Raw genomic sequence first — 19,210 nt, forward strand, 5'->3', positions numbered from 1 at the left:
GGATCTCCAACTTGTTCAACTTCAGGTAGATTATTGAGGTAAATGGTAATGGGAATTGGACCACCCTCTTGTGAAGAAGAACCTCGGTTGATACCCAAAATACCTGACATAGTTTGTCCTTCTGGGATTAATGTTGGTTGCCACTCTTTCCTTAATTCATGTTGATAATATCTTCTCTCTTTGTCACTCATTAACCCTCACACATTGGTAGGTCTTAAAGCTATGATACCATTGTAATAGGCTACCCTATTTGTTGTTATTCCCTTGTCAATTTTGTTGTTGGTATTTCATCAAACAGTTGGCTTGACTATCATTAAAGATCAAAATTTTCCTTTCTTGAATAAATTTGTGGTTTTCTTGATTCTTGGTGCATTTTTTAGTTTTGGTGGACTTGAACAATGACAATAATAAGATCAAACAAATAAGCAGACAATGTATTACTTAGTTGCAACTAACTGAACATATGTTGAGCCATACTACTGAATTCATTCCCAGTTGTGCATAACTCACACTACAACAGATACATATAAAGCCCAGAGTTTTGTAGCTCAAAATTAAGAGGAGTTCGATGCAGGAGCATCCCCAATCGATGAGAAATCTTGCATGAACCAAAAATATTTCCTTTCAGTTTTGTTCTTGTTTAGTTATTTATGCAGTTTTTTGTGTTCTTACCGGTTGGCACTGGTAGTTGCTTTATTTTTGGGGCAGATCTTATTTTCGGTTTCCAGGCTGGTTCATGTACTTAGTTCCATATTTTCAATTCATTTGGGTTATTTTCTGGTCAGTTATCACTTCTGCTTGACTATTTATGGGTTCCATGATAGTTCTTGTGCTTACAAGTTGGTTTTCCTTCATTACTGACGCGATTCTTGGCGTGTGGATCTATTTCGGGTCTTGTATGATGTTCTTTGGCATGTAGTCAACCTTCCTGCTGAACTGCATCCCTTGGTTGTTATGTAATCTTATGAGGCTGACCCGGATATGTTCCGGTGGGTATAAATATGATATTATGTAATTATTTGTAGGGGAAGAGGAAGTATAATTGATAATAAGGATTGAGATTCGCATTTTCTGACTTGATTAATTCTTAGAGTCTCGGATTGGACTATATCTGGTTGATAGTCTACATGTAACCGGTTAATTGTTGGATGTTCTTTGATGGTTATATGATGATAGTTGGATGATTGTTGGAATTTATAAAGCAATAATATGATCTATTTATATAATCTTGTTATATTTTCTTGCTACTTTCGTTGTGTTACTCTTTCTACATAAGCCGGTTGATTCTCTTTGAGGGTTTTACCGGTTATGGCTGCATCTAGTGGTATTGGAGCTGGTTATGGACTAACTGGTGGAAGAATTGTTTGCGAACATTGAGGCATTCCTTTGGGTGGATAGATCATCAATTGGAGACATGTTGCATGTGTGTTCAATAGATCATCGAGGGAAGGCAATTGAAACTGGCAGTCAGATTGCCGAGTTGAGGCAGTTCATTGGAGTGGAAGAGGAGATGCCCCCTAGAAGGATAAACCCCCGTAGGGTAAATCGGATGATGGAAGACTTCAAGAATGAAGTGAGGAACAAAATTCGAAATGCTTTGGTTAGTTCGCAGAGAAACCATGATTCTGAGGATAAATATGAAGAAGTTGGTGAAGAGCTTGAGGAAGCTAAAGGATCAAAAGATGAAAGAGAGGAAAGATTCCAAAGAGCAGTGGCGTAACTGAGTAAATTTTATAAAGTTGAAGTTTCCAAATTTTCTGGAATGCTGAACCCGAAGGATCTGGTCGATTGGGTCAGAGAGTTGGAGGACTACTTTGAGTTTGAGGATGTCAAGGACCTGTAGAGAGTCTCATTGGTGCAGACTGGTGTATGAGTACCTAAGCACCAAGAGGATACAAGAAGATAAAATACAATTCAGGAGTAAATTCAATCACATTTTAGTTTGTATGTTCATTTTAAGTCATGGTGAATCAATATGTAAGGCTAATTAGAGTCATTTGTAAAAAGTTGTCAAATGGTCCTAGTTAAGGTCTTAATTGGTCAAATGGGTTAAAACTTGTGAAATGACCCTTGAAATTGTAATAAGCATGTATAAGATTGTTAAATGGTCATTTTGACATGTATTTAAGGTTTTTATAAAGCCAGGAAGTCATTTGTGCAAAAGTGTAAAAGTTGTCAACTTGACAACAAAATGTTGTCAAGCAAAGTTGCAAAAGAGGTTAAAAGTTGGTTATGAGAGGTATTTGTAAGGTAAAAACTGACCAAGAGTCTATAAAAAGGCATTTTATGGTTGTTCCAAATCAAAAAGGGAAGAAAGGGAAGAAAGGGGAACATTTTGATACATTTTGGTGCATTCTACTATTGTCATTTTGATTGGCTTTCTAGTTTTTATGTTGGTTCTAGACCTTGTACAACCATTTATGGCCTAGAAACCCTTGTATATCTATCATGGATAGTTATGTATGTGAATTAACTTTAGTTTCCTTTTTTTTTGGAGTGATTATCTTTAGAAATGAAGAAGTCATGGATTTTTTGGTGAAAGTTGTTGATTGCAGATTTGAGGTTTCCTGAGAACAGTCATGTTGCAGCGTATGGTATGGATTCATATTGAATAATTATGACCTATAAATATATTTATTGGAAATATATGTGAATCCTCTTTTTTTTTCCTTCTAGTTTGAGTTGTTTTTGTTTATATTTGTAGAAGTTATGAATATTTTGGTGAAAACTGGTTTTAAACCGTCTTCAACGAAGTTGCGGGCAATGATTTGTCTTTATATAATGATTAAACCATTGGAAAATTTAATGGATTACATATTATGAAATTAAATCCATAAAGGGTTCATTTGAAATTGGTTTGGGATCATTTGGGTTTGTTTTTTGAAAGATATTTGATGCCCTAGGCGGACTGGGCATGCACATGCTTTGTTTGGGGACAATGGAAATGGGTCTCAATGCAGCGGCCATAACTTTTAATCGAAATGTTGGATGTGGATAATTTTTGGATATGTTATTTTTTATCTTTTTATTCAAGGTCTCACTAAAGGGATTGAGTTTTTGTTATTTTTTTAGAGAGTTATAGACCTCTGTGTACAAGTCTATTCAAGGGGACAACAAGTTGGCAAGTTTGACACCTAGATTAAGTTTATGTTTTCTTGATTGATTGATTGCTGAAGTATGATGAAGTATGCCTCTAATGAGTTGTTATCATGATGAAAATATCGATGGATCAGCATGATCCTCGAGTTGTGATTTTTTTTCTAGGATGCTCTGCATCATAGACTAAGTTGAGAGGGCATGTTGTCTTATGGTGGAAAGAATTGCAAAAAGACAAAGTGGAGAATGGTGAATTGAAGATCACCCGATGGAGATAGACGGTTGCAAGATTGAAGGCAAAGTTCATACCAGGAGACTATGAGTTGGAATTGCTCAAAAAGTTGCAGAACCTAAAACAAAGAAACATGATTGTGAAGGAATATACTGAAGAATTCTACAAGGTGGTGATTAGATCTGGACATAGAGAGATAGACAAAGAAAAGGTGGTGAAGTACATAAATGGACTTGCATTTAACATTCAGGATGAGATGAGTATTTTGAGGGTTTCCACAATTGAAGAAGCTTACTAGCATGCTTTGAAGGCTGAGGAGAAGGTGAGAAGAAGACAACTGAATATAGGGAAGGATAAATTCAAAGGTCAGATGAGTGACAGTATGAAGAAACCAGCTGAGGAAGATGAATCAAAAGCTAAGTGGAGTAAAGAACTGGAACAAAAATCTTAGAGGAAAGGCAGTAGCAATACCGGTAGAGAATTTCATGGCAAATGTTACAAGTATGGAGAAACTGGACATAGATTCTATGAATGTAAGAAGGGAATGGAAAGAAGTTGTGTGGCAAATGAGGAACCAAAAGGTGAAGATACCGGATCTAACTATGCACTGGATCAAGGAGAATCCCTTATGTTTAGGAGAAAGGATATCGGATCTACTCAAAGGAAGAGTCTTTTCTGGACTGTATGTAAATCAGGTGGTAAGTGTTGCAAGGTTGTTGTAGATAGTGGAAGTACTGACAAATTGGTATCTGAGGAGAAGGTTGTGAAGCTTGGATTGAAGAGGCTTGAACATCCTTGTCCTTATGAGGTGAGTCAGTTACAAGATGATCAAAAGATAGACATAAAGGAACAGTGTTTGGTGAATTTCAATATTGGGCCTTTCAACGATGAAGTTTTTTGTGATGTTGTATCTATGAGTGCTTATCATGTATTATCAGGAAAACCTTGGCAGTATGATAAAGGAGCTATTTATGACTGTAGAAGAAACCTAGTCACTATTGAGAAGGATGGGCAAAAGTTCACATTGATTTCTTTGAAGGAGAAAGAGAAGGAGGTGAAGAATCTGAGTCCTAAGAAAAGTTGCAGTACTAAGAAACCGACGATAGAGGTTATACCAGAAGGTTTGAAGAAAGATCTGATGGAACCAGATACAGAAGTTATACCAGAGGGTGACAGGAGTTTGCAGAAGGATCTAACAGATGAACCTAATGGACAGATGGAACCGGATGATAGAGAGTTTATGATAACAAACCAGATGAAGTCTTGTGGCAGAAACAAATCAAAGTTGCATAAGAAAGAAGGCAGTAAACAAAGACAATGTGCAGATCTGAATCAAAGGAAGAGAAACAAAGAGAGTCAGAGGTTAGAGAAGTCGATTAAGGCACCAGAGGAGCTAAAGAAGAGGTTGGCAGATAAAGAAGATGTTTGGATCAGAAATGAGCATGGGATCTTTATTCCAAATCTTTTTAGATGTTCATGAGTTGCTTCTCATGGAACATCTTTTTTCTACATGGGTTGTCCAATGCAGGAGCATCCCCGGTCGATGAGCAATCTTGAATCAACCAAAAATATTTCCTTTAAATTTTGTTCTTGTTTAGGTCTTTATGCATTTTTATGTGTTCTTATCAGCTGGCACTGATAGTTGCTTTCTTTTTGGTGCAGATCTTATTTTTAGTTTCCAGACTGGTTCATGTGCTTAGTTCCATATTTCAATTCATTTGGGTTCTTTTCCAGTTAGTTATCACTTCTGGTTGATTGTTTCTGGGTTCTGGGACAGTTCTTGTTCTTACCGATTGGTTTTCCTTCATTACCAATGTGATTCTTGGCATGTGGATCTATTTAGGTTCTTGTCTGATGTTCTTTGGCGTGTGGCTGACCTTCCTGCTGAACTGCATCTCTTGGTTGTTATTTTCCAAAAATATTTCTTTAATTCTTAGGATCGACCTAGTTACACATTTCTTTTTCGTGCATTGGTAAATGTAATCTTATGTGACCAACCCAAATATGTTCCAGTGGGTATAAATATGATATTATGTAATCATTTGTGGGGGCAGAGGAAGTAGAATTGAGAATAAGGATTGAGATTCACATTTTGTGACCTGGTTGATTCTTAGAGTCCTGGATTGGATTGTATCTGGCTGATAGCCCGCATGTAACCGGTTAATTGTCAGATGTTCTTTGATTGTTATATGATGATAGTCGGATGATTGTCAGAAGTTATAAAGAAATAATATGATTTATTTATGTAATCTTGTTATATTTTCTTATTGATTTCATTGTGTTACTCTTGATACATAAGCCGGTTGATTCTCTTTGAGGATTTTACCAGTTATGGTTGCATCAATTTTTTAAGGAAATATGGTGATTAAACCAAAGAACCTGGAAATGTTTAATATGACAGTGCAACCCGTACTGGTGGCTACCTTGTAATCCTCAACAACATTCCAATAGCTTGAATTTACCTTTCAAACAACCCCACAGATAATGGTTCCAGATTGCCTTGCTCAACTAGACGACTCCACTGCTGGTCTACCATCAATGTCTGCAAACCACATTTAACATTCAAGATTTTGTGCCCAACAAAAATTCAAATGTTTAGTCATAGTTCATCTTCTAGCATGCTACCCACCCAACAAGTAATAATACACTAGCAGTCCAATCATTTCATTCCAATGTTGTTCAACCTGCTAACTCCATTTCAACTATCAACACTGAAAATTAGAGAGTGTCCAAACAAAATACTCTGCAACTTCATAGCTGGCTATGCCATTCCAAACCTAGGGCGATAATGTCAAATGTGTTGCTCAGTTCTCTCATTATAGTCACCTTGTTGGATTCTCGCAATGCTACCAATATTAAAAGCCAAGTTTGTACTAATTCTAACAGCTCATATATATACCTGAGTTCGCTCCAAACTAATATCTCCAATGAGTTGTCATCTCTGCAAAACGTCCCACTTTATTGTATCCTGTAACTATTTTTTATTGCCAAAACAATATATATTTCCCAGACCCAATCTCACATAGGTGTAGGAAATGTCACAAAAGAGGGTGAACATCCTCCAATGCCTGAAAAAATCTCTAGAGATAACTCCAGAAACACAAACTCCTAAACAAACAATTTCCAAGATACCTCCATCTGCATTTAATGCTCTAATTTATAACTCCATTTTGGTACGATTACCAATGCACCACGAATGTGGGATAAAAGAAAGTTGTAGTAAAATATTAATATCCCTTATGTCTCCAAAACGAAAGGGAACTTTTAATTTTGGCCTTTAAACAATAGTCCCAACATTAAATTAATCACTAAAGTTAAATATTTCAATTTAACTTTAGGAATTTTTAATTTTTTCCCCAAATAATTAATGGCCCCTTAAATTAGCAATCCAGATGAAGAAATAAATGCACCAAAATAACGACAACCAAAATTGCTTAAAATTTTACCAAACGCTAAGCCACAACTGACTTACTATAAATAGTAAGTGTCTAGAAAACCCGTCAAAACACTCCGATTGGTTTGAAACTGAAATTGCCTCGGCCAAATCCTTCATAGATCCCTGTAAAGTCCTGGTTAGCCCTCGGGGCCATGGAAAGATGGGATAACAACAAATCACCTCATGACTACTAAAAAGGGGACATTAAATAAAGGTGATAAAACAAAAGTCGATGAAGATTATGGCTGAACTATTCAAGCAGCTAAGTACGACGTAAATAAATCTTACCTTCATTGCTTTTCTTGTTCTCCGAAATGCCGAAGTAAGTGTCTAGCATCATCTTAAAACCAAAGGTTAAAATTTTTAAAGTGTTGAACTGAAATCTTCAGTATTTACAAAGAAAAGGACTTAAACATTAATTCCAAGGCGACTCCTTTCACTATGGCTTTCACCAAAAATCCTAATTGAGATCAGACAGAGACTGTATTTCAATCACTGATATCAAGATCATTCATATATTTGTAGGACAATAATTTTGAAGACTATCAAAATAGGAAGATCATACATGAAATGGAATGGAAGTGGAATCATTATAACTTGTCTAAGATGAACGATGGAGGTGAGGTAAATTTGGAAGTTGAATGATTTCAGAAACAATGAACGAGATGTATAAATTCAACTCAAGAGTACATTGATAAAGGTGATAAAACAAATCTCGATGAAAATCACCAAATTCAAAAGCCAACTCATGGACCTGTGATATGAAGCAAAATCAAAATTTTACATTGTTTGGAATCTCAAGAAAGTAGAACCCGAAATCCAAATTACAAATTTTTTGTCACAGGTTATTACTTTGCCACCAAGACCATGATGGGATTTTAAAAAAACAAGTGTTGATAAGTCATCAAAGGGACTCAAGTGCTAACCTTATATAAACATGATAATGAAACTCGATGTTTAGCTCAAGAAATAAAAAGAAACACCAAATTCATAAAATCCCCAAATACTGAGCTTTCACAAGTAGTCCACATACCAAATTTCCATGACAAGGGCGAATGGAGAGCGAAGGTCTTGAAAGGCTAAATTTTTAGGGCCTCATGACTTAAACAAGTGTCAATTCACAAGGTAATATTGCGCTAAACAAGGAATCAATAAAGCCAAAATGAAAAAAATACAAACAACTGAGCTCGACATTTGTAATTTGGATGAACTAATTTTCATACTTAATAAACATAAAATTATGGGTATTAAATGATGTTTTGTAAGTAAAGCATGAAGATTCTAATTATGACTTTGTATGTCCATTCTAGTCAAGTGAGATCTTTGAGCATTGGTGTTCATGTTATTTTGAAGATTATTAATGTTGATTATAACAATCATTCATTTTCACAAGAGGATACTGATAAATCTTAACATGAACAGTGATAATGGAAATTGGTTTCCTCGCAGATATGATAGGGGATGACTAATTACTAGGGGAGCCAGAAAGAAGGGGATCATTTGTAGGAGAGTGAATAATTTGCTCGCAAAATGACTCTGATGACGGGTTCGATGAAGAATGTGTTGTAGGACCAAAGATGAAGAACGATGATGATGGGGGGCAATTCAACCAATGGGAGATACAATCCCAATACAAAAGGACCAAAATGATATCATTCCAAATCTCTAGAAGGAAACAAAACACTCAAAATGCTATAGGACATACAAAACCAAAAATGCACAACCATAAACAACAGAAACAAATTAGTTTATTTGTAAAAACAAAAATGCTTTATTGTAAAAAGGGAATTATCATACCATAGAATAACTACTTTTGGCTCAATCCAATACTACAAAAGAAGGAAAAAAGGTTAGTTATTTCTCTATCTACCCAATGTTGTCTATTTTGTCTTGTAGTGGAGGTAGCTAAAAGTGGTTGAAAAGGGGTAGTTGGGAAGTTATGAGAATTACTAGGTATGGGTTAAAGTTGTCAAGGCTTCTAGAAGGAAGATCATAGCCATTGGATGGTTTCAATCCTGTCCTTTGATTCAAAATATAAAATCTATAAAAGGCCAATGCCTCTATCTTTGTAAAGGGTTAGATAGCTAGGATTTATGTAGGTTAGCAGTTCAATTAGGACTACAAGTAGAATAGAGTAGAAGTTGTTGGATATAAATTATTGTAATGGTAGTTAGATAAAATGAATGAAGCATTGAAGCATGGTGTTTTGATTGTTTGTCCTAATTTGTTTGCATGGTTTTTGTTCATTTGGTTAGTTAGCATTCAAGGATTTTAATGGCGAAGTGTGAGGGTATCTGATTTGATTTTGTTCATCTCATTAGAGGATTGCTAGTTGTAGGTCTCTATGCACGGTTAGTCAGAATCCAATACTGCTCTTAGTTCAACTATGGGTGTTTGTCTCAGGCTACGCCATAACTGGGTGTCTGAATAAATATTCATAGTTTGAAAATCTTTTATTTCCTAGGAGATTGCACTATTCCTATGGAATTGTGAGTGTATATTTGGCTAAGTAGGAATTAGTTTATTTGAAATCTATCTACTCGTAGCATCAATTGTTACTATCACTATCCTTAGGATCCATAAACCCGATAGTTGGAACCTTGAGGTTGTCCTCTTTGATCATTTAGAACTGCATTACGGATTTCCTTATTCAAGAGAGGATAGGATACTCGACATTCTTTTTTTTGTTGACCAAAAATATTAGCACGTACTTTTCCCATGTCAACAAGTAGGAAAGTGCATCATTATTTATATGGACGACCTCACCATGTTTTCAAAGAGAAGAGAAGACCATGTGTCAGATCTCAAAAAGATATTTCAAAGGTACATGAGATATGAAATTTCACTTAAACCAAAAAAACATTTGTTTGGGGTTACAGAAGGCAAACTGCTTGGACACATGAAATCAGAAAAGGGTATATCCATTGATCCTAATAGAATCTAGGCTATATCCAAGATCAACATACATGTTAGAAAGAAAGAATTGAATTCATTCATTGGAAAGATCAACTTCGTCAAGAAGTTCATAATAGGATTCATCGAGATAATAAGGCCACTAAGTGAAATATTGAAGAAAGATACAAATATGGAATGGACTCCACCAGTTAAAATAGTATTTAAAGAAATTAAATACGTAATTTCCAATGATTCAGTCCTCATAAGTCCAGATTATACCAGGCCATTTTAAATATATATGTTTGCATTAGAACACACTTGCGTGACCATTCTTACACAGAAGATTGAAGAAAAGAGACGAACATCCAAACGCATTCACGAGATCACCGCTCAAGGACATTGAAAATATACCTCAATGTTGAAAAACAAGTGTACACGCTACTTAAAGCAATTAATAAATTTTGCCACTAAATTTTAAGAATCAAAGTGCATGCCATTGTTCTAGACAGAAATTAAAACACTCCTTATGCATAATGAATTGGGAGAAAGAAGAGGAAAGTGGGTCACTACTATCCAAGAGTATGATATTGAGATACAACCCATAAAGCTAGTGTAAGGATAAGCACTCATGTAGAAAATTGCAATTGATGGATCAAGATTGGTACAAGTATATCAACTTTAGGATATTAGCTGCTCGACAAGTGGTATAAAGACATTGTATGCTACCCGTTAAATCAAAAGTACCCCTCACATTTGAACCTAGTATAGAAAAGGGCATTATGAATCAAAAATAAAAGGTACATGCTACAAGGATTAGTGCATACAAGAGAAATTATGAAGGAGTTTATCTACGAAGTGTTGGAAAGAATGAAGCTAAGGACATTATGGATCATTTCCGTAATAAATTTGGAACTACACATGGAGGTGCCCTAGCAACTACTCATCATATTTTGTGAGTGTGTTATTATTAGCCAACATTGTTCAAAGATGCATACTTTCATGTGAAAACATGCCTTGCCTACCAAATAACCACTGTTTGAGAGAGGAACCCTATCATACCATTGTATCCTGTCATCGAAGTAAGATTTTTTTCTCAATGGGGTCTAGAATTTATTGGTATGATTAATCCCCCATCTTTGGCACAACACAGGTGAAAAGCAAACAGAAAACACTGAGAGGGGGAGGGGGTGAATCATTATTTTAACATGATTAACAACTTAAAACAAAAAGTAAAAGCTTGTAATTAGAGAGACAAAGACACATATTTTTATATCTTGAAAAACCCAACAGGGTAAAAAACCACAATACTCACTATCAAAGATGGGCTACAACCCATTTACATCAAGGAGAACCCACTCTTACTACCTAAGGATCCAACCTTAGTCATAAGGCATAAACCTTTACATACAAAACTTAAAAATTAAATTTATTGGTAAGCTCACTGTTTTATATTGAAATGTATAAAACTTATAACAACAATATACTCAATGAATGGCACATACTTTTCACAAAACACACTGTTTATTTTCGCAACCTTCAAATCATATCCTTTACTCTCTAGCTGAGAACATCCCAAAACAACAACCAAGCACATACAAAAACTATTCAGCATATCTCATTGTCTTGTTTCAGATATACATAGCACATCATCACTGCACAAACAAAGCATTTCCTTCAGCTCAAAGTATGCTTCAGTCACTGATTGTATATACACATTCCTTTTTGCAAAAAGTTTCCCCTTGTTACTTTTAGTCACAGTCACAGGCTTCAACTCCCAACCGTTAGGCGGTTGAATAGAATCCTTTCCCACACCACCATGTATATGATAAGCACACTTCTAATTCAATTTTTTTATGTCACTTAATCAACAAAATCTTCAAATTCTCAACACATAAAAAAAAATGTATATTTCTCCTATGTAACTAGACCCTTTGTATAATATTTTTACCAATTATTGAACTCAGTAAAAATAAATACACATGTCAAAATTGGCAGAGCAATCCAGGCATTAACAAAATTTCGGGCAAAAAAGAAAAGTCAAAATTAAAGAGAGAATTAGATTTCACCACTGGTAATGTGAATCAACACAGAGAAAAAAAATATGTTGACCATTAAAAAAATGTCAGGAAGTATTTTGAACTAGCTCCCATACAAAAACTCATAAGACATATTTGTATGTCTGTTACATGAATTGAGATAATCATTAGCACTGTGAAAGAAATGAACAAGCTGAAAAAAATAGACAGGGAGAAGCCGAAATCTGGAATACATGCATATTACACACATACGATTGTGTGTAACAACATGTTTTCTATCAATAACCCAAGCCACGATACAAACAAAAAAAGCCCAGGAAGACTGTCAAAACCAACCACAAAACGCACAGAAGATGATGAAAGAAAAATACCCACAAATGCAACACTGTCAAAACTGAAGATATTCCTCTCCACATTTTAACCAAAAAACTTCTACGACTGATAAAAACAACTCTCTGCTAAAAACACCCCAAATAATAATCCCTCTTCTACAAGACTAAACACGTCCAAAAGAGAAAAAAAAATGCCTCTAAAAAAAATGCACATAGGAACCATTCACAGCGAAGATGATGACAAAAGAAATGCATACTAAGGAAATGCTGATGTACAAAAAACTGAATCAAAATATGCATTTTCTTAAACTACTTCCGTAGACATTCTCTGTATACTTAGAAACAATGGTCCACACAAAACATATACAAGTGTCACAACACAACCTGAAGTAGGAGAATAGAGTAATCAAATTGAGTGCAACCAACCAGTAAAAACACTCTCAAACCGCCACACAGACTGAACTAGATGATCCATCACCAAAGCATATAAACTGAAGTATGAACATTTAAAAAAATTGAAATGAATGACCATACTTTTACAATCTCCCCTTGTCATTGATGGCAACCCAAACTGAAATAAGAAACCTAGACTAAAACACACTCCCCATGTCGTGTTGCTCCCCCTTTGACATCAATGACCTTAAATATATGAATTGGGGCATGAAATATAATGATGAATACTCCCCTTGAAATCAATCCATATATCAATGTTGGAGTGAAATCACTCCAAGTTTTTCCCTTTGAAATTCAAAAGTCTCCTTGGCAAGCGGCTTGGTAAAAATATCAGCTACCTATTCTTAAGAACACACATTCCAGCTTTACAATATAATTAGCAACTTTCTCTCTCAAATAATGGTATTTAATGGGAATATCCTTAGTACAAGAGTGCAAAACTGGATTTTTTAAAATATCAATAGCACTCGTATTATCTCATAAAATAGAAATTGGTTCAGCATACTCAACCTTAAAATCCTGCAACGTATGTTTCATCCAAATAACCTGAGTACAACATGATACAGTTGCAATATACTCTGCTTCAACTATGGATAATGAAATAGAAGAGTTCTTTTTTCTAAGCCAAGAAACAAGACAGCCACCAACAAAGAAAGCACCTCCACTCGTGCTTTTTCTATCATCTATTGAACCTCCCCAATCTGCATCAGGATAGGTAGTTAGTGTAAAATTATAACATCTAGGATACCATAAACCAAAACTCATTATAACCTTAAGATACTTAAGAATTCTCTTCACTGCTTGTACATGTGTTTCCTTAGCAAAGCCTTGAAACCTTGCAACATATCCAACTACCTGCAAAATGCCAGGTCTAGTAGCTTTAACATATAGTAAATTACCTATCGTACACCTTGTTGGGCCCATATAAAATTTTTATTCCATATGCATCCCTATATGAAGTAATGCTTGTCTAATTCATCGGTCAAGAACTTGCTTAAATTTTTGCTTATGTCATTCGCTCCTTGTTAGGTTCCACTACCTTGAACTGGTACCTTGAACTTGAACTTGAACCTTTTTTGGTTCAAGGTTCAAAGTTCAACGGGTGTTATTTCGAATATTTTTCTTCCCGCGCAAATTCAAGCTTTGCTAGTTCTTGTCGGCATTTTGCATTCTTTGAACTTTGAACTTGAACCTTTTTGGTTCAAGGTTCAAGGTTCAAGATTTGTCATGTTAATAACATTTTGTGATGGTTCCACAAGGCTCTGAGTTTTATGTATAGGTTCCTTGAAAGACATGCAACTTGCCACGTGGTGACGGCGCAGACTTTGAGAACATGAAAGACGGCTGCCGACGGAAGGGATTTTCTTTCTCTAATAATTTGAAATTTGTCATTTATGGCAAGTATGTGTGAGGATTTGATGTGTCAGAGGGGAAGTGACTTAACGGTTAAGGCGTACCTTGGAGCAATCATTTCAAAGTAAGGTCACACGAACAAGGAGTAATGAAGGCAGCTTTAGTCACAATGGGTAAGATTTTCTCGTCTTTAAAACTGATTAGTTGTAAGAAGGAGTTTTCGGAGCAGAAAAAATAGGCTGCGATAGGGGTTTACAGAGGGCAGAGGAAGGTATGTTAAACAATTTTCTAAATTGCTGCAGTTTGTTTTAAAAGATCTGGGTGTTCTTTAGCTGCTTGTTTTTGTTTTCACTTTCCTTCTTCACCTGGGATTGATTCGGGAAAACCACAAACCAAAACATGAGGCCTGTTTTACCCAAATTGATGAGCTCATCTCCCCTTGTAAGTTCTTTACTGGAGTTGGGTGATACAACACTGGTTCAGCTAGATTTAGATGTCTTTCTGGAGAGAGTAAATAATTCAACCACAGACCCCATGATGAGAGATGTGGCTCAGAGCGGATTATTAGAAGTCACTACCTTTCCCACAACTGCTCCCTGCCCTGAGTTAGTCTTAGAATGTATGAATCATTACGACAAGGGCAATAGGTGCATAAGGAAAAATGATGGTGAAGTCTTGTTGTCTATTGATAGACAGACGGTAATGGCAGCCATGGGTATTCCACACCGGGAACCCTATGAAGACTGGACCATTGGTAAATCTTATGGGATTTTCTCTGAGAAGAAGCAATATTATAGAACTATGATTGTATGGAATTGGCTCATAAGGTTCCAAAAAGGGGGCTTGAGGCTACCGAGACCTTTAACTCATGAACATTTGATCCCAGCAATCCAAGACTTGGTCATATTGTTGAGCAGGGTGAAGGGTAATTCTCATTCTTTTTATTGGGAAGACTGGATGTATTTCTTCATTCAGGTCACTCTGGATAGAAGCCGGTTCATTGATTGGGGAATTGTTATTGCGAAAAGGTTACATGAAGGCCTGAGTAATTATCTTGGAATGACTAATTTTTATATGTCATCTTACCTGTTATATATGCTTGCCTGTGTGAGAGAATGGTCAGGGTTGTCTCATGTAAAATGGGTTCAAGGCATGAGGATTTATGAGTATCATCCTAATCTGACTTTGAAAGGGCATGTTGATCTCCGTTGGAATGATGTTTTCGCTGGGAGGCTGACCTTTGAATTACAGGGTAATTTGCATAGAAGAATGTCTCCAGAGGCAGTTGAGCTTGTTAACATATATGGCAGTTTCTTTATACAGTTCAGCCATTTCACTTATTTAAGAGTCAGAGGATTTAAGGGTGAACCCTTTAGATTTCCCAAGTACCTTTTGGATTCCTGCATTCTGATTGAAGTATCTAGATAGCTCGCTTATATTGCAAAAGATTATGGTGAGGACTCTGACATAAGTGGAATTTTTTCCATTGATTTAGGGCATTATACCTGTAGGTCTGTTTCTGATGCATTGAATCTTGAACTTGAATTTAAAAGGTTTCATTTGAATTCCTTTGTAAAAAGGGATAACTTTGATAGCAAGGGTTTCATCACTTAGTATGTGAAGAAGGTGGTACCTGATCAGCATGTTCCTCCGTTGGAAGATTAGTGGGAGGGTTATCAGGATGAATTTGAAGTACGGAGAAGGAGTTGGTCTAGACTAACTTTGAAGCAAATTCATGACATGAAATTGCCCATGGATACCTCGGGTGTCACCACTGATGATGAAGACATGCTTGACTCAGAGTTTATGAAATAGTTCCATGATGAACCTCTTTCGGAAGCAGATTGGAGCAAGAAGATGGTGGATAGTATTCAGACTCGCACTCTCAATGTAACTCGCAGGATGGAGAATTGGCTTAGGAATTGTCGATTTCATCCGACACAAGTAACCAGTTCAAGAAGAAAAAGTGGCAAGAGGAGTACTGCAAGTAAAACTTCTATTGTGACTAATAGTCTTGTTTCTGATGCAGGAAAAGCACAAGCAAGGATTAAAGAAGAGAAACTTGACCTCAAGATTGAGCTTTCTATTGTTAGCCAAGTTACCAGATCGAGATCCAAGAAGGGTTTCAAGCCATTGGTTTCTCACCTCATTCTGGATTTGGACCCAGAGGAAACATCGAGCAAGATGACATCCCCTGTTTCCAAAGCGGACAAAGTTTCAATTGACATAGATGCTATCTTTTAGGACTTAGGAGCACTCGAAATCCAGTCCCATATAGACCATACCATGCCACCACCCTTAGCAGGGTTTCCACTCATGCCTTCAAAAGAACTAACCCTAGAACCAAAATGGCTAAGTGATTCAATCACCAGGAAAAGGAATGTAGTTCCGATTTCAGTATCGATGGAAGACGCTGTGAGCAAATGTTTGGGAAGGTCCACAAAGCCCAAAAAGTTAAAAATAGAGGCAATGATTGACTTTGATGAAAACACGAAGCATTGGACCGCAAACATTGCTAGACTCGAGCCTAACAAAGATGCTTCTACAGCTTCAAAAGTAGACTATGTTGTTGAACGAATAGATTTGGGCATCGGAACCAAAGCCATGGATGTGAAGCACTTGGAGACTTCCACCAAGCGAATTATCTCCCGTACCTGGAAAGATGAGAGGGACAAGACTAAGTTGAAACAAAGTTTGATGCAAATAGCCCAATATATCCACGCTTTGCAGAACACCCCCTTATCGTTGTCTCAACATTCAGGTCCTTTTAGTCCGAAATCACCTAACAATCAGAAATTCTTGGATGAAGTTCAGTTAAATAGGATGATTGCTGAGGTTTTCTTAGAGTGGCTCACCTCGATCATGCATCAGGCAACTAATTACATAACAGAATTGGTCCAGATTTTTAAGGATGCCAATGAGGTCACCAAAGCCTTGGATTCTGACTTGGTCTCATGGCAGAAGGAAAAATCTAAGTGGGCAGTGATTTCAAAGCAAATGCGAGATATTTAGCATTATGGTCTAATAAACTTTCTTGCTGAAAACAAGTATCAGGACTAAATGAAGATGTAATGTTCATTTGCAAGGAGAGTATTGAGTGGCGCAACTAAATAATTGAGCAGGATTATAACGAGTCAGCCAGTCTACGTGGCGAGTTAACAACCTTGAGGGCGACCATGCAGAAGGACTTACATTGCATGGATGTTCAATTACTTAAAGAGGACAGTGAAACTCTGGAAGACACTACGAAGATGATTAACTAGTTCGACAGCCACATCAGACAGATCAAGATGGAGAAATCCTTGTTCGTGGAAGACTTTATGAAGATCTCTAAAGTGGAATCGATGCTCATTGTTTGCCTCGATCATCTGGATTCACACAGAGATAAAGTGCAAATGGTAAAGAGGAAAAAGGAGCCCTGAAAGCAAAGAATTATTCATATCAGTTTGCCACATGTAACTATAAACCAGGAGTTTTCAAAAGTGCACCGAGAGTGGACCACGGCCAAGGCGGTGATGGTGTCTGTCCAAGACACCAACCTGAGTGATCATACCAGAACTGAGCAAACTGCATGACTAGCACTGCTGGCAGTTGTTTGCCAGCATGTCTAGTTATTTTCTTTAAGTTTTGGTTATACAATTAGGGTTGCTTTCTATTAACTCTGGCAAGTTAATTTTACTTGGGTTAAAAAGAACTATTGGGTCTCATGACCTATAAATATCTTATGTAATAATTCTAAAAGGGTTCACTAAGTTTTTGGAAGAAAGACTATCTTTAAGATTAGCTAAGAACATTTTGTGTATGAAGAAAGTAGATGATCATCAGTGAATGTGATATCTTATTAACATTTGTTTTTAGTTTAAAATCTATGTGTTTGATTTTGAAGTCTGATTTCTGTGTAAATCTATTTCGATGAAGGGGTTGTTATACTTTCTATATGTGCAGAAAACTCTTGGCTAAGTTCATCTTTATAAGTTTTTATTTCCATTTTGTTTTAGTGTTCATATGAAGTCTGTCGGCTTTATATAGAAAATTATATATAGATCAGTGCTTGCATTCATTTTGTATTGACTGGTGTATGCAATTTCCTTTAAGTGCTTTTTGGTGAAAAGCACTCTATTGATGGTATGTAATTTGGAGCCGAATGAATATTCACTAGAGGGAGTTGTACCTAAATTCAGAGGTTAATCAATTAGATGATTTTCCAACTGTTTGGTAAAAATTTGTTCGCTTTCCTATGCTTCACAGTGCTTTGAATTAAATAGATAAGGAAAGACAAATATGTTTACCAACACACCTATAATATGTCTAATTAACATTAGGAGATTCATCATCTTTACTAAGTTTGTGTCGCATCACCATAGGTGTACTAATAGGAATACTATCCTCCATTCTGAATCATTTTAACATCTCTCTAATATGCTTTGTTTGAGAGATAAAATACCTCCTGATGAATATTGTATTTCAAGACCCAGAAAGTAAGACAACTCACCTACCATAGACATTTCGAACTCTTGTATCATGTTTGCAGCGAACTCTTTTCTCATGTCTACACAATCACTGCCAAATATTAGATCATCTACATAAACAACAACCAAAATATTATTACCTTCTTCTGTTACATAAAGGTTGTTGTCTACTACACCTTTTCTGAAGCCTTGCTACTGCAAGTACTTATCCAATCTATCATACCAAGCTCATGGAGCCTGTTTAAGGTCATACAATGCCTTTTTCAGCTTGCAAACATAATCAAGTTTGTCAGTCAACACAAATCCATCGGGCTGTTCAATATACACTTGTTCACCCAAATAACCATTAAGAAATGCAGATTTAACATCCATTTGAAACACCTTAAACCCTCTATAGGAATAAAAAGCAAGAAAAAGCTTAATAGCGTCAAGACGAGCTACAGGTGCAAAGGTCTCATCATAATCTACACCCTCTACCTGATCATACCCTTTACATACCAAGTTTTCTTTATTTCTTATCACTTGACCTTCCTCATTCAGTTTGTTTCTATAGACCCACTTCGTGCCTATGACATTCTTGTCTTTGGGTCTTGGCACAAGCTCCCATGTATCACTTTTCTGAATCTACTCAAGTTCTTCTTTCATCGCATCTATCTAGTATTTATCTTCTACTACTTCTTCAAAACACTTAGGTTCAAACGTGGAAAGCAAAGAAACATCTTCATCCTCAAAATAATTAACATTCCTTCTAGTGGGTCTAGTCCTATTTTCAGGTGAAATCTAATCAATAGGATGAGTTCTTTGTACAAACTTAGAAGAAGTTTTGAAAGTATTCTTACCATGATCACTCATTGAATCATTCACATAATGTATACATGTTGTTCTATCTTGCATACTAGAAGAATAAA

General features: G+C 36.2%; 1 protein-coding gene across 1 annotated transcript; it reads right to left on the bottom strand.

The window, feature by feature from the left end:
- Positions 1-12,957: 12,957 nt before the first annotated feature.
- LOC131856962 (secreted RxLR effector protein 161-like) lies at positions 12,958-16,151 on the bottom strand. The gene is made up of 2 exons (XM_059208929.1): positions 16,119-16,151; positions 12,958-13,335 (listed from the first exon to the last, which is right to left on the bottom strand). Exons 1-2 carry the CDS (start codon positions 16,149-16,151, stop codon positions 12,958-12,960), a joined length of 411 nt encoding a protein of 136 aa, XP_059064912.1.
- Between the last annotated feature and the right edge of the window lie 3,059 nt (positions 16,152-19,210).

Source organism: Cryptomeria japonica, chromosome 7 (genome assembly GCF_030272615.1).
Source record: "Cryptomeria japonica chromosome 7, Sugi_1.0, whole genome shotgun sequence".
NCBI lineage: Eukaryota > Viridiplantae > Streptophyta > Pinopsida > Cupressales > Cupressaceae > Cryptomeria > Cryptomeria japonica.

Bases quoted from the DNA above. Each gene is read 5' to 3' on its own strand.
- LOC131856962 (XM_059208929.1), bottom strand. From the start codon at position 16,151: ATGAGTGGAAACCCTGCTAAGGGTGGTGGCATG. The intron at 13,336-16,118 runs GTATGGTCTATA...GGCATTTTGCAG, and splicing joins CTGCTAAGGGTGGTGGCATG to GTAGTTGGATATGTTGCAAG.